Raw genomic sequence first — 15,123 nt, 5'->3', positions numbered from 1 at the left:
GGCTCAGAGTTTTGATTGGACCTGTTTAGCTGAATATCAAGTTGCACATCCAATATGCTTTGTTACCAATGGCATAGATTAGAAACACGCTACTTATTCATGTGAGGGAATAAGAGTAGCAGAATTAATGGACCGAGAAAAATAAGATAAAGTTAACAGATCTTATGTAATCTTACAATACATTCTGTTACTCTCCTGGAAGTCTTCATTGTCTTTGTCAACCTTCTCTGGTTCAGAACAGTAGGTCTTAATGTTGTCTTCTAGGTACCAGCTGAGATTTTCATCCACAACAGAAAACATCACCACAAATTCTTTGTCAATATTTTTTTCTTCTTCTTTATCCAGAGAATCTGAAGTGAAAATTACTATATCAGTAGAACTTAATTTTTAGCATGAATTTTAGCATGTGATTTATAGTTTAAAAAATTTTTGTATTTATTTTCCTAATAAACCAGAAATCTAAACCAGTCAATTCGGTTTTATAGACTTGGAAACATTTAGGGAATTTACGTTCAGTAACCTGAATGTTGTTCCATGTACCCATTTTTCTCCTTACCCTTCCCTGCTCTTCCTTTCCTTTTTTTCTAGACTCACTGCCTCTCTACCTTACCTACTCAATCATAACACATAAGACTTAAAGTATATTTTAAAAACAAACCTCCCTCTCTACTGTCTTTAGTCATTTATTGTGAATAATAATGAGAAAATGTACCTTTTTTACAGTGTATTAAAGGTCCAATGAGTCCTGTGGCGATATCTCTTGGAGCATCAATGTGGGAATGGTAAATCCTGGTCACACAATTGCTGTCTTCCTCACCAGGACCTTGTTCTGGATTGGCATGCAATATGTACATACACTGTTCACCTGGCTGCACTTTGTCGTCTGCTTTTTGAAAACCTGTGGTGTTATCAGGGTACATGGCCCCTAGGAAACGACATGCAATGAAATTACAAATTGAATGTGTTTGAGCTTAAATGAGAAAATAGATGGTCTATTAATTCATTCAGCAAACATTTATTCAACATGTAGTATGTATCCCCTTGGGAATGCAGTGGTGTTCTATTTGAGCACAGAAGAATAAAAGGCAAATGGCTACAGGGTCTGGAAGTTTCACAGAAAATGTTATCATTTTTTATACTTGACTGAGTCTTCAAGGAGCAGTAATAGATATGTCAGCAGCATAATGACTGTTGGTTTGCAATTTAAAGCACCACTTTTGCCCTGGGGTTATGGTATGGAAGTAAGAGCAAAATGGCTACTTTCTCCTATCACTTGAAGCTTCTTGTATGATATCAGATTTTTGCCTTTGAAGTTACCATGGGATTGTTTAATTTTGTAAATTTCCGAACATATGCAAAAGTTGAGAGAATAATATAATGAACTTCCATGTGCCCAACAGCCCAGCTTTAACAATGATCAACTCAAGGCCAATCTTGTTTCATCTATGCCCTCACCCACTCTTAACAGTGAATTAGTCATCATCAGTGAATTATTCTAAAGCAAATCCCTGACATCATATCATTTCATTCATAAATAATTGAGTATGTATCTCTAAAAGAACTCTTTTTTCTTCTAACATATCCACAATACAATGACCATACCTTTAAAAAGATTGAAACCAAAATATACCATGAAATTGTAAAAAATAAATAAGATGGCAGTCAGCTTTTATGCTATGAATGTAATTGTTTGGTTTAGAAAAACAAATTTAAAAATATAGAGGATCAAAACATTCACCCTGTAAAGCAATACCTCTTTTAAATAGAAAACCAATAATTAATTAAAACTAATTTTATCCTAATTTCCAAACTTGATCCTTATAATTTCAATGAACATGGCCTCAGCATTTTTGCCTAGGATAATAGCTGACATTTATTGAGCTATTATTGTGTACTCTCATTGTCCCTATTTTATAGATGAGAAAACTGTAGCACAGAGAATTTAAGTTAACTTGTCCAAGGTCATTCAGTCAATAAAAGGCAACACTGCACTCAAACATCGACCTATTAATTTTGAAGCTCTTGTTCTTAATCACTACAAAACACCATCTCCCTTCATCATTATCACCATCATCATCATGTACTAAGAATGAGATCACAAGCACCAAATCTAATATTTGTTCTTCCTGTACCATCTTTAAGGATTCCAAGTCCTACATTCAAATGACCTTTTGGTTAACTGTGTCTCAGATGTGACTCTGGGACCATTCAGCCACCTGCACTACTTGGCTACTGTATGAGACTACTCATGCTTCCTTAGCTGGGACAGAGTTTATCCAAAGTTAGGATGGAAGGTGACAGTGGCTACAGTATGTTCACATGTAGGAACTTCAGAGATAAGACAATCCCCATCTTGGGTCCTGTTTCTTCTTCTGGCTTTCTGTCTTTTCCAGGCTCTAATGCACACTGCCCATTTCTCTTATTTTGACCATTTGTCTGGAAAGGCGTTGGGCACTGGGAAGGAGGTCCCACCTCTCACTGACTCTCACTACATGAGTCCACACAGAAATTCTATCACATTCACACTTCACACAAAGCAAGTACAACCCAGAGAAACACAGCATTATTGGGATGAACCAAAATACTTATTCATAAAATAGTTTCGAGCTAAACAACATAGTACAGGTCTTATCCAGGAGGAAAGTCCATAATCTCAGGAATTAAAAAGTGTTCCTACTGAAAAGGAAGAGGAAATTCCAGCTACATATGAGCTGAACTTACCCTCATGTTCCTTATAGTAAGTCATTCCATGTGCATGAAAAGTATAAGGCCTAGAGGCAAAGTTTTTTAGATGTACATAAACTGTATCTCCAGTTTCAGCTTTGATAATAGGGCCTAAAAACCCCAGCCAGACAGGTTTCTCTATAATCGTCCTAAAGGTTTCATTTGTGTACTGAAGATACAGGGCCTTCTTGTAGACTTTTCCAATTCTATTGGGGCCATTTTGAAGATAGATATTGGAATGTTCCCTGCAAAGGAAAAGAAGACAACTCTCTTAGAAGCCATCACTTGTCGGGATAACATTATAATGAAAGAGAAAGGAATGACCATATCATATTAAATGTTTGCCAGTTGTTGTAGGGATGCCTCCAAAAAATGAAGAGGAGAGCTGGCACTTAGCCCTGTTATTTTAATTATGTGAGGTGTCACACATCAGCTATATGGCAGACCACCATGTGTGGATGCGCCATAAAAATGTAATGCAGCTTACCAGAGTATTTCCTGTAAGATTTTCATGGTAAAACACAGAGGCATTGTGGAATAGAATACAAAATTAAAGTGAAATATTAAAATAAAGCAGTTAATGAAGGCATTTCTCACTTACGGCATACCTCTTTCAGCCACTGGAAAAAACCTGAGTTTATAAGCATTCAATCTGAATATGTGAGGTGTGAAAGTAAGTGCATATTTTTTTCCTAAAGTAAAACTAATAATGCTAAAGTAATTCCATCTTTTTAATTTCTTTTAACAAAACTAAATCAAAGTTGGAATTGATTCATCAATGTGTGTGGGTCTTAAAATTATCTTTGCATTTGAATTACCCCTGTGGTTTTTTAATCCCTTGCTAGCAAAAATACTTGAACATTGAATGTTTATATTCTGGTTAGTGGCTGATTAATAGTTGCTTAAAACTTTCCTAAAAATATCAACAAATTGAATAGTAGCCAGGAAAAAAAAGAAAAGAAAAGAAAACAAGTTTGATATTGAAACTTTTGAACTGATTCTTAAGTTACTGTGCTTAATGCAAGCCCAGAGAGTTCAATGGGATCTATCTGTGGGCAATGCCATCTAGCCATTCAGGGGAACCCACTTAAAACCTGGGCTTTGGCAAACGCTTCCACAACCGAGGTCTCCTCCACTAGAATAAAAACTGCTAACCTCAGCTGATGGTCTGGGGTTTGTGTTTGTTTGTGTGTGTGTGTGTGTGCGCGTGCCTGTGTTTTGCCTACTTTGATCTCGGTGACCTTTGACACTTTACCATTTTCCATTCAACCCATATGAGGCCACATAACCTGACTGAGGAGAAATAAACTTTGTCTTGTTTCCTCAGCAGGAAGCTCATCAGAAAGAGTGAAGGGTACTTTTCCATTCTCTCTTCAAGATGAGGGCAGGGTTTGTCTGGGAGCTCTGGACTTTCTCTGTTGCAAGGTCCAAGTTGAAAGATCTGTTTTTTTAAAAATCTAGGGCTCTGGCCTAAGTTTCTTAAGTTTTCATGTGCACAGGAATCTACTGAGGACCTTGATAAAATACAGGTTCCTAGGCCCCAGCCCCACTGATTCTGCTTCTGTGCTGCTGGTGTGAAGGTCAGGCATCTGCATTTGCTAACAAATACCCCTGTGTGTTCTGATGTCGTTCTTCATTCATGGGCAACCTGAGTAAGGGAGGCTGCAAGGGGAAGGGGAAGAAAGTGGCCCAGTCCCATAGGCAGTGGGATTCCTGGAGGACATGAGACGGAAAGGTGGCAGGTTCTGTTTCCAGGCCATACCCTGGTCGTGGTCAAACGTCTGCTGGCATGGCAGCATGGAGGCACCAGATTGAGCCTGAGTGCTGGGACCAGTGAGCAGGGCCACTTGGCAGTGGTCCTGGTGGCTGCGTCTGGGCATTGGGAACAGGCTTTGGAGATAGTAGAACCCCCGTGTTCTGAATTGACCAGGGGGTTTCAACAATGAGCATCTCATAGTTGTTACACTAGGGACCCCAATTTTTTAAATCCTGGATTGTTAAACCCCAGGATTCTCAACTTGTTCACTGAAAGATGAATGAGATGGGGGTCCCTTCCCCTATCATGGTGGGAGAAGGGCCAAGCTGGAAGTTAGAAAAATAAAGAAGTGACATCTTTTGTACCCGGGATGGCAAATCCATGCTTAGGCCTTTATTTCTCATATTTATTTTCATTTTCTAATTGTTTGTTGCAGTTTCCATTTTGTTAGACCCAAACAGAAAAAAAAAAAAAAATTAAGAAAGGCTCTGAGAGACTTCGAGGACATCAAAATACATGGGAAAACATTCTTCCCTGGAAACTGCAGCATTAGTATGGACAGGAGTATTCTTTTTTTTTTTTTTTTTTTCCGGTACACGGGCCTCTCACTGTTGTGGCCTCTTGCATTGCGGAGCACAGGCTCCGGCGCAGGCTCAGCGGCCATGGCTCATGGGCCCAGCTGCTCCGTGGCATGTGGGATCTTCCCGGACTGGGGCACGAACCCGTGTCTTCTGCATCGGCAGGCGGACTCCCAACCACTGCGCCACCAGGGAAGCCCAGGAGTATTCTTAATAAATAGATGTTTTGCCAACAGCAAAATTCTGAGGCACTGAAGGCCACTGAGATTAAAGACAGATTCATCCAGTCCACACTGCTGAGAGGAGGTCAGGAAGAGGGCAGTTCAGTCAGGCACGCAGCGGCAGCTGCAAAGCTTACAGTGCAAGGACGGAATTACTCTTGGGTCACTCCAGAGGACCCTGGACAACTCTATCTCACACAGGTCCGTCTGTGCCTCGGGGTAAATTTTCTCCAGTGTCTGTACACACTCTTATTGCTAGGGGATTGGCCCCAATGATATTTAAATAGAGATTCTAATCTGTGTTCTACCATGCTCTGTTGATCCATATCTTAAATAAAGCCAGAGTTTTAAAATAGCCCTCAAATTCTTAAGGCTTCATTTATAGTGTGTATTTATATTTTCTAAATGTGCCTCTAAAGCATTAAGGAATATGTCACATCCCTTTTCAATAAACTGTAGCAGACTTTGTCAAAATGCTTTCATTGTATTGACATTCTCCTGTATTAATCATTTCCTGAGATAGGAGGAGCATTGTCTAAGTTTTGGGATTCGTTTTTATGTATACAAAGATTTTGGGGGGAGGGGTGTGAAAATTACTTTAAAAAGTAATTGCTCTGAAATCATAATCTATCCAGTATTTTTAACATTTGGAATTCCTTTTATACACATAGCAATATGCACAATGTGTTTCTCATCTTGTCTTTTTTTCGGAAACAAAATTAAATCTTAACCAAATTGGGAAATATTTCACATCATGTGATAGCTTGGAGGAGGCCTGTTTGCTTGTCTCCAAAGAAACATCAAACTGTCATTAGGGAATGTCTGTTTAACTTTAAGAGCATGGCTTTGGGGACAAAGTATCAGTTACTGGAAGCTTGCAGGAAGTTTGCCAGTCAGATATCCAGTCAAAAAAATCTATTATGGTTGTTCTTTGACCCAAGCAAGTAATTCACATTAATCATAGTTCTTTCTGTTGGCAACTGTAACATGTTCTCTCCTGTTCTTTACAATAGATATGTCCCCCTCTCAGTAAACACATCCTTCCTTTTTAGCGCCCCCAATTCCTATAATCCTATAGCAATTCCTCTAATTTCTGGTAGATTCAGACCCAGAAGTGAGTTTTTAATGGTAGAGGAATTAAAACATTTTAACACTGCCTTAGTAAGATAATAATAATGCTACTCCCTCCCATAAATTCAGAGTGCACTCAAGGGGGCCTTGGTTTATGTTTAGCCATGGTTACTAAACTGTGGGTAATACACGTGAAAAGTTTCTGGATTCTTAGCTTCGTTAATTGAGACATAGTATATTAGTTTTCTCTTGCTGTGTAACAAATGATCATAAAGCAGCTTAAAACAGCACCTATTTATTAGTTCACAGTTCCTTGGATCAGAAGTCTGGCCTGGCATGACTGGGTTCTCTGCTCAGGTTGTCACAGCTGGCATCAAGCTGTTGGTTGGGCTGAGTACTTGTCTGGAGGATCTGTGGAGAAGTCTACTGCCAATCTCACTCAGGTTATTGGCAGAATTCAGTTCATTATGGTTGTAGGACTGAAATTCCTGCTTCCTTGCTAGCTAGCAGATGAGGACCTCTCCCAGTTCTTTAAGACCACCCATACTCCTTCCCAGTGGCTTCTTCCATCTTCAAGTCAGCAACAGTTTGTTGAATCCCCCTCAAACCTCTTTGAATCTCTCTGACTTCCTTTTCTTCTACTAGAGAATTCTCTGCTTTGGACTAGACCCACCCAGATCATGTCCTTAGTTTAAAGTCAACTGTATCATTGAATGTAACATAAATCGTGGGAGTAATATCTCATCATATTCACGGGTTCTGGAGTTTTAGGGTAGGATATCTTTGCAGATCATTTAAAAAATTCTGCCTACTACACACAGGAATCACAAGGAAAACAGTCAAAAATTAACTGGCAGGCAAAGACTTAACCTGGATATGCATAGCACAAACTCAGGTGAATTATAGGTTCTCAGTGGCCTGGCTTCATTAACACAGCATGAAAATGGTACCTAGGTGTCAGCCCTCTTTTGGATATGTTCTTGGGGAAAATAGCAGCTGTGACAATAAATTGTAGAGCCTGAAATGTATAAAATGGTGTAGTTACTTCATTAGTTCCTGCACACAGGCTGTCCTATATGAAGTGTTTATACCACACCAGATTTTGCTTACTATTTTTTATTTGGCAACCTTGGAATATGAGTCATCATAAGCGACTTTTCCAGATAACTTTAGCTCATAATTATACCTCTTTAAGAATTATTTTAAATGTTAAGACTATTTTTGAAGGGGTAAAATGAATGCCTTCAGTGCAAGTTTTTTCTTTAAAAATGTTTTGTTTGCTTCCTTGTTTTCTTAAACAGGGTGTACTGGGAAAAAAATCAACTTCTTTTCTGATAATGATAGTAAACATTAACATTTATTAAATATTTATGGTATCCTGATCACTCAATATTATAATTATAATACTTATTATTATACCATAGGGTGGAATGTTCTTGGTTTGTTCTCTATTTCTTTGGGTAAATTTTCTTTCTTTTTTTTTTTTTTTTGTGTGTGGTACACGGGCCTCTCACTGTTGTGGCCTCTCCCGTTGTGGAGCACAGGCTCCGGACACGCAGGCTCAGCGTCCATGGCTCACGGGCCCAGCCGCTCCGCAGCATGTGGGATCTTCCTGGACCGGAGCACGAACCCGTGTCCCCTGCATCGTCAGGCAGACTCTCAACCACTGCGCCACGAGGGAAGCCCTCTTTGGGTAAAATTTGAGCTGTCATTTCTTCTTGTCATTGGGTCTACTTATGATGACATCTTCACTATAATATTTCTGATTTATTTCTTAAACCTACAATGGGCTGGAAAACTAGGTAACAATGTTTTGTAAGAACTGTATGTTAATTAAGAGTCACCAAGCCTGAGTGAGAGCCTATGAGGTTAGTGTAAAAGGGTTTTGTGATGGCTGTTCTTGTGTTTAAGGATTTTTTCACTTATTTCTAGCATCCTATAGGTCACCAGGAAAAAAAGTAACCTGAAGATAACAGGAGTATTGCTACTTATTGCTACTATGTAGCCAAAAGTCAATACATACTTAATTAGTGTCTACCAAGGGCCCAGAACAAAGTATTGCATTTGCTAATTGTTTTCATATGTATGTCTTTTATTCTCATTTAAGTACAAATAACTTAGGAGCAGGAACTATATTTTATAGATCTTTACTTATTGATTTGTTGAAATGACAGATAAGGCACGGACCTAAGTAAATGGCAGTGCTGAGCATAAGGAAATTACTTTCTACCTCACCCCATTAGAAATAACTATTACTGATATGACAAAAAAAAGTAAACTCTATTTTCCTAGTTAAAAGAAATCCATACATTTTCTCTTTTATATCTGCCAGTGTTTTCAGTTCCACTAACCCACATATAACTCCATAAACTGACTTTTCTTATTTCATTGTATCTTCTGATTTATTTCACGGTGTGAATCTGTCCATACTAGGAGCAAGGGAAATGTTTTACAACACAGCCTATAATTTTGTCTAGCTTCCTATATACTTTTATTCATTCACTTTCATTTACTCATAAATATATTTATTTAGTGCCTCCTATGTTCTAGGTACCAGTGATCACTGGTGCATGAAACAGTTGGAGTTTCTGCCATCTCAATACGTACTTTTGTCTTCATTGTTCCAGACCTTCAAGGTCAACATCAGCTTAAACCTAATTCTTTGCCTAACAAATATCTTGCACTCTTTCAACCTGTTCCTCAGCCTATTTATCTCCACTCCTTTTTAGCCTTCACACAACGAGTGTCAGTAATCATGCCTGGTGATATCACATCAGTCTTTGCCATATGTTGAAATCCTGATCTCTAATGTGATTGTATTAGGAGGTGAGGCCTTTGGACGTGCTTAGGTCATGAGGGTGGAGCTCTCATGAACAGGGTAGATGCCTTATAAAAGAGGCTCCAAAGAGATCCTTAGTCCCTTCCACCAAGTGAGGACACAGCAAAAAGGCTATGAACTCGGAAGAGAGATGACCATGCTGGCACCTTGGACTTCCTCTTGAACCTCTTGAACTGTGAGAAATTAATTTCTGTTGTTGATAAGCTACAGTCTGGTGTATTTTGTTATAGAAGGCTGAATGGATTAAGCAGCTGGACATTCTGCAAATCTGAGACAAAGAGGAAGCAAAAAGTTGCTACCTAAACTCATCTATACAAAAGGATTAGCATAGTACTGGCAAAATTGCTAAAGGCCTATTCAATATTTGCTGTTCAGATGTATTAAAAATTTCACAGACAGAGTGAGCATTGTCATCTAGAGTTTGCACAACTCTAGGCTGTTGCTGAAGCAAAAGAAGATGATCAAGCCAATGCTGTATACCCTCTCCAGCACACACAGGACACTAGAGTAGTTAGTCTTTTTTTTTTTTTTTTTTGATTGTGCTGTGCAGCATGTGGGATCTTAGTTCCCCAATCAGGGATCGAACCCACGCCCCCTGCATTGGAAGCGGGAGGGCTTCCAATCTTAACCACTGGACTGCCAGGAAAATCCTTAGAGTATTTAAAAATAAAGGAATTCTCTTCCCTCCCTGCAAAAAAATTCTTAACAAAGCCTTTTTCTCTTCTAAATTTCTAGAATTAGAGAAGACTTTACTAAAACGTGCTTGGGGCAATGTCTTGCACTTAGTTGATGCCCAATAAAACTGATTTTATTTGATTTTTGACCATGAATAATGGCAGAAAGATGGTGGGTGAGGGCGTGGAGTAGGACAGTACTTTTTTTCCCCTAATATGTCTGACATTTTAAAAAATGTGTCTAGTTTCCTTATTAAAAAATGCATAATTTATATTATGTTTAGTTAGGGAAAATGCTGAATGCATACAAAATAATGGTCCTTATGAAGCCATAAAAATATGTCATGTCCCTAAGAAGAGAACAGTAGCTCAAAACCAGGCTTAAAAAAATAATTGTAAGATATACTAGTTTTAGGGCCTCCCTGGTGGCGCAGTGGTTGAGAGTCCGCCTGCCGATGCAGGGGATACGGGTTCGTGCCCCGGTCTGGGAGGATCCCATATGCCGCGGAGCGGCTGGGCCCGTGAGCCGTGGCCGCTGGGCCTGTGCGTCCGGAGCCTGTGCTCCGCAACGGGAGAGGCCACAACAGTGAGAGGCCCGCATACTGCAAAAAGAAAAAAAAAAAAAAAAAAAAAAAGATATACTAGTTTTATTTACAATTAATTATCTTTAGGTCAGAAACTTTCCTCACTGCATATTACTGAATTAATAACTTAACAATTAGGTATTATTATCAACTTTGAAAAATTTCAAATGTACATAAAATTAATGAGAATATTGTATAACCATCAACAGAGTCAATGTTATGAAATTTGGCATACTTTATGGCCAATTTTTAAAGATACAATCTCAGCAGTTAATGGTCATTGGGTTCATTTGTCACCATTAACATACATTTTTAAGTATCACTATTAAGATACATTTATCATCTTTAAAATATATTTTCACCACTAAAATACATCTTTAAATGTTGTGAATATTGGTTTTGAATAACAAATTTCAATTTGGTGTTAAATTTTTAACTAACATTATTAAAAGTGATGACCTCTGTATAGACAAACTTCCATCACAAAAATCTTCAAGGAAAACTATACCCCTGGTTTTTCATGTGGTGGATGTTGCTGGAAATAAGGGACCTTTCAACTGAAACAAGAAAACATTTAAGTTACATAGAGCTTTTTGAGGAGGCATTATAATAACTATCTCACATTTTTTTGCACATGTATTATGTGCCAAGGACTGTACGAAGAGCTCTGTGTGCACCCACTCTTTAAACAACCCCCTGAAGTATTCTCATTATCTTCATTTTACAGGTTAGGATGCTGAGTCTGAGAAAGATGAATGTAATTAACAGTCCAGAGTCACCCAACAAGTATTAGGCAAAGTCATATTAAAATTATATTTGATTTCTATAAGTGATTCTTTGAAGGATTAAAAAACTTTTATTTTTACCACTAGTAATTAGTAAACGGTATAGGAAAAATAAAATTTTATACAGTTATTCTTTAGATGAAAGAACTTCTGCATAAACAGAAAAAAAGACTGAACCCTGATGGGAGATGTGATAAGAACCAGAGGAGGTAATAAGAAGCCCACACAGTTCCTCAGGACCAAGTGGAAAAGAGTAAGGCAGCCTCTCAAAAAACAAACAAAATCCCAGGAATTAGAGATTTATTAAAGTGTCTATTGTTTCAAGTCCATATTTTGCAGTTTTTGTATATACAAATTAAAGAAATATTTCATCTTATTGGCTTTATTTTTTAATCAATAATTTATAAATTTGGTCTATAATCAAGAAAAAATAGTTACTTACGTGTCAACTGAAATAAGTTTCTTTTCCCCATGGTCAGAGGCATAGTCCCAAGTTGTTTCAATAATTCCAATGTAATAATGTTTATCTTTAGCCCAGGCTGAGGCACTACATAAAATTAGAAAAATACAGAGCAAGGAAATCTTCATTTTTTTTTCCCTCTTGGAGCCTGAGAAGCAATAGAATGAAATCAGAAGCCGGCAACTTTATAAATAAGCCTTTCTCCCTTTATTTACTTGATGGACAGAATTTTTTGTTGCACAAGACGAAATTATTTCGTTAAAGCAAATAACATTTTCCACTTCAGTTCAGTTCTCGTAAACCCAGGGAAAACTTAGTTTTCCATTGCCAGGATTCTCTGATTGCAAATAAAAAGTCAACAGTTATTGTTGGAGGTGCTGGAGTGTGTATAACTCTGTGCTTCTACCATTCATTGTGTAAATTCCAGGAGGGCAAAGACCATGTCTAAATGCTCCTTTTGTTCTTCCAACAGTATGCTACAATACAATGCTCTCTTTCCTTTTGAAAAGCCTAACAATAACTAGTTACAACTTTAAGCTACAAAACATGATATTTAGCATGCTAGATTAAAGTACCCTCAAATAAGAATTTATTTTGAAGGCTTTATTTATTTTGTAAGCTCCGAACACATCATCATAGAAAGTTTATCAGATTATTGTGTATTGCTATATGCAAATAACTAGCAGAGAATAACAGGGGTTGATGATTCTGTTTTAATTATCAAAGAAATTAGACATAAATAAACCTGTCTTCAAAGGCAAAAGTTGATTTTAGTAAAGAGAAAGAGCTCTAGTTTATTAACCTGGGGTTTCTCTCTTTGATGTGGACATGAATTTGGGGGTAAAAGACTTTTTATTTTTTAGCTGAAGGAAATCCTGATGATAACAGTGCACATTTTGTGCTGATGTAATCTTTTTCTCTAGAATACCTCAATGCATTATGTAAGTATTTGCCAAAAGGTGTTTATAGAAATGGATTGGTATAGGAGAAGGCACCCCAATGTTTGAATGATTCATTCATTTAATAAGTATTACTGAATGAGCCCTCTGTGTGCCAAACACTGTTCTAAACACTGTGGGGATACAGCAGTGAATAAAACAGACATGAATCCCTACCCTCGTCAACTTACATTCTACTGGGGAGAGACCAACTATATACAAATGAAGAGTGAAATATTTATTATTAGCAACAAGTGCTACAGAGAAACATAAATCAGAGAAGGAGACTGAATGCTAAGGAAAACAGCAGGATAAAGATCAAAATCTGATGACACCATGTGACCCCAAGCAATATACATACTTGACCCCAGCCTCAGTTTCCTCATCTTTAAAATCTCAGCCTCAGAGGGCTATTGTCCAAATTAATTGAAATGACCCATGTTAGGTCACATAGTGGAGATTCTCCTTTCACCAGCTAACAATAATCTTAACTAATTATCTTGATACAGAAAATTGAGTCACAATGCCCAGGATGTCCCAAGACCTCCTTCTTGAGGCACCTTAAACAATTGTGCCCTCATGCCCACTGAGAGGACCTGAATGGGGCTAAAATCTTGCCCAGACTCCACTGGCCAAACCCTGTGTCTTGCAAGATACTGTTCCTTTTAAAAATTGGTGCCCAGAAAAGTTCCTTTTTTCCAAATGGTCCACACAGAGAGAACATCTTTTAGTAGTTTATTCTTGTAGAAGGGGCACATGTTTTTAGGGGGCACTTTTTAATTGGCATGAAGCCCCTGTATGAGCCAGTGTATGGCTGATGGTGTAAATGATGCCATCTTGGGACTGCACAGTTCCTGTTCTTCCACTGACCCTACCCAGGGCTGTACTATGCGGGAAATCACTTATCTATCATTGAGGGCTTTGTAGTTAATAGATATTGTCTAATGATCTTTAGATCCAGGTGGCCTCTATGCCCTGAAGACCTTCACTGATATATTGCCAGTGCCCATGAGACTAGTTTCCCATTCATAAATCTTGACTTAGAAATGTGCCTCCTGTTTCCAAGCAACTACCCCCATACCCTAGATTAACTATAAAATTGTCCCAATGGCCCCTGGGTGGTGTGGACAGCAGCTGTGAATGCTTCTGGATCCTTGTCTGCCAATCCTACCCTGTGAGGAATTTACTCTATAATAAATGAATCCATTGATTGTATGGAGCTGCCTTCCTCGGTTTCTGGTGTCAAGATACCTTCTCAGTTCGTGGGCACTTTCCATCTCCTCCATCCTCCAACAATTGGTGAGCCAGCCAGGAGACAGGAAATGACACAGGAGTGGGTAAAGGGGTCATGCTGGGGGAAAGCCCGCTGTGGTGGGGGAAATCCCAGGCTGGCCAACCTCTTCCATGTGGGGTGACCTGGCTAGGTTTGTGGGACACTCTGGGCCACTGTGTGAGTACAGGATGCCTGGAAAATGCCAAAGGGCTTCCTAGATATATTGACTGAAGCAGTAGGAAAGTGAAAGTGGGAAAAAAAAAAAGTGAGCAAGCTATCTCAGCTGTTGCATGGCCTTCACTATATGCTCTAAGGATTAGTACAGAAAAGGAATTACAGCTCAGCAGGAAACTAGAGAAGACTAAAGAGATTTTGTTGTTAGACAGGTCTGTCCAGAGGGCATGTTCTGCCACTTCTGACCTCATGTCAAAGAAAATACAACAGGAAGAGCATATTGTAGTGACGGCATGTAAGATAGCTAAAATGCAGGGTGGTAGGCTGCCCCACTCAAAGGTGAGGACTGTTATTTCACAGCAGAACTGGGACTCCAAGAGGTGTGATCCTTGGGATAATGACTTGTCAGAAGATGAAGACATAATTATAGAGGAGGAAAAGGAAGCACAAACTCTGATCCAAACTAAAATGTAGGCCACTAGGGAACCAGGAGATAATTGAGAGGATATCCCTACAAGCCCCAAAACAACAGTGCCAGAATATTCCTCCACTGAGTTAATAGAATTAACCGGCAGGTTTAACCAGAAGAGTAGGGAAGGAGTAGCAGCCTGGATGCCCCATTTATGGAATACTGGGGGAGATGGCATCATGTTAAATGGGTCAGAAATGTCTAAAATGGCCTTAGTTATAGTGCAGCCTGGCCTCTAGCAACATTTCTATGTGGCCGAGGGCGCCTAGCCAACTTGAGTGAGATGTGCCGTCCCCACCCCTAGGATGGCATCTATAGAAGAGTTACAAGAAGTAGCATGAGAATTAGGAATGAAGCATGCAATCAATGTCCCTAATTTCTGAGGACCTAATAAGGAATTATTTACAGCAGGTATGAAGGATCGTTTCCAGAAGACTACTCCAGGAGCTTGGTTGGTGACCTTGGTTAGGGACCTTAGTTTCAGTTTTGGCCCCAATTGTTAATCAACCCATTCAGATGATTGTGGCCATGATAGCTGATTTAAGTGAGACTGAAAAGATCTGACACAGGGGAAATA

General features: G+C 38.8%; 1 protein-coding gene across 1 annotated transcript in view; it reads right to left on the bottom strand.

Moving 5' to 3' along the window:
• LOC132490843 (ceruloplasmin) overlaps nt 1–11,823 on the bottom strand; it is a 67,651-nt gene extending 55,828 nt beyond the window's left edge. Inside the window, exons 1-4 of the mRNA XM_060099551.1 lie at nt 11,675–11,823; nt 2,722–2,969; nt 713–925; nt 177–350 (exon numbers count right to left, since the gene is read on the bottom strand). Of these exons, the coding sequence (XP_059955534.1) occupies nt 177–350; nt 713–925; nt 2,722–2,969; nt 11,675–11,820 (781 nt within the window). The 5' untranslated portion in view covers nt 11,821–11,823. The remainder of the gene's footprint in view (nt 1–176; nt 351–712; nt 926–2,721; nt 2,970–11,674) is intronic.
• Between the last annotated feature and the right edge of the window lie 3,300 nt (nt 11,824–15,123).

Source organism: Mesoplodon densirostris, chromosome 5 (genome assembly GCF_025265405.1).
Source record: "Mesoplodon densirostris isolate mMesDen1 chromosome 5, mMesDen1 primary haplotype, whole genome shotgun sequence".
Classification (NCBI taxonomy): domain Eukaryota; kingdom Metazoa; phylum Chordata; class Mammalia; order Artiodactyla; family Ziphiidae; genus Mesoplodon; species Mesoplodon densirostris.
This window is presented reverse-complemented; position numbering and strand designations above follow the sequence as displayed.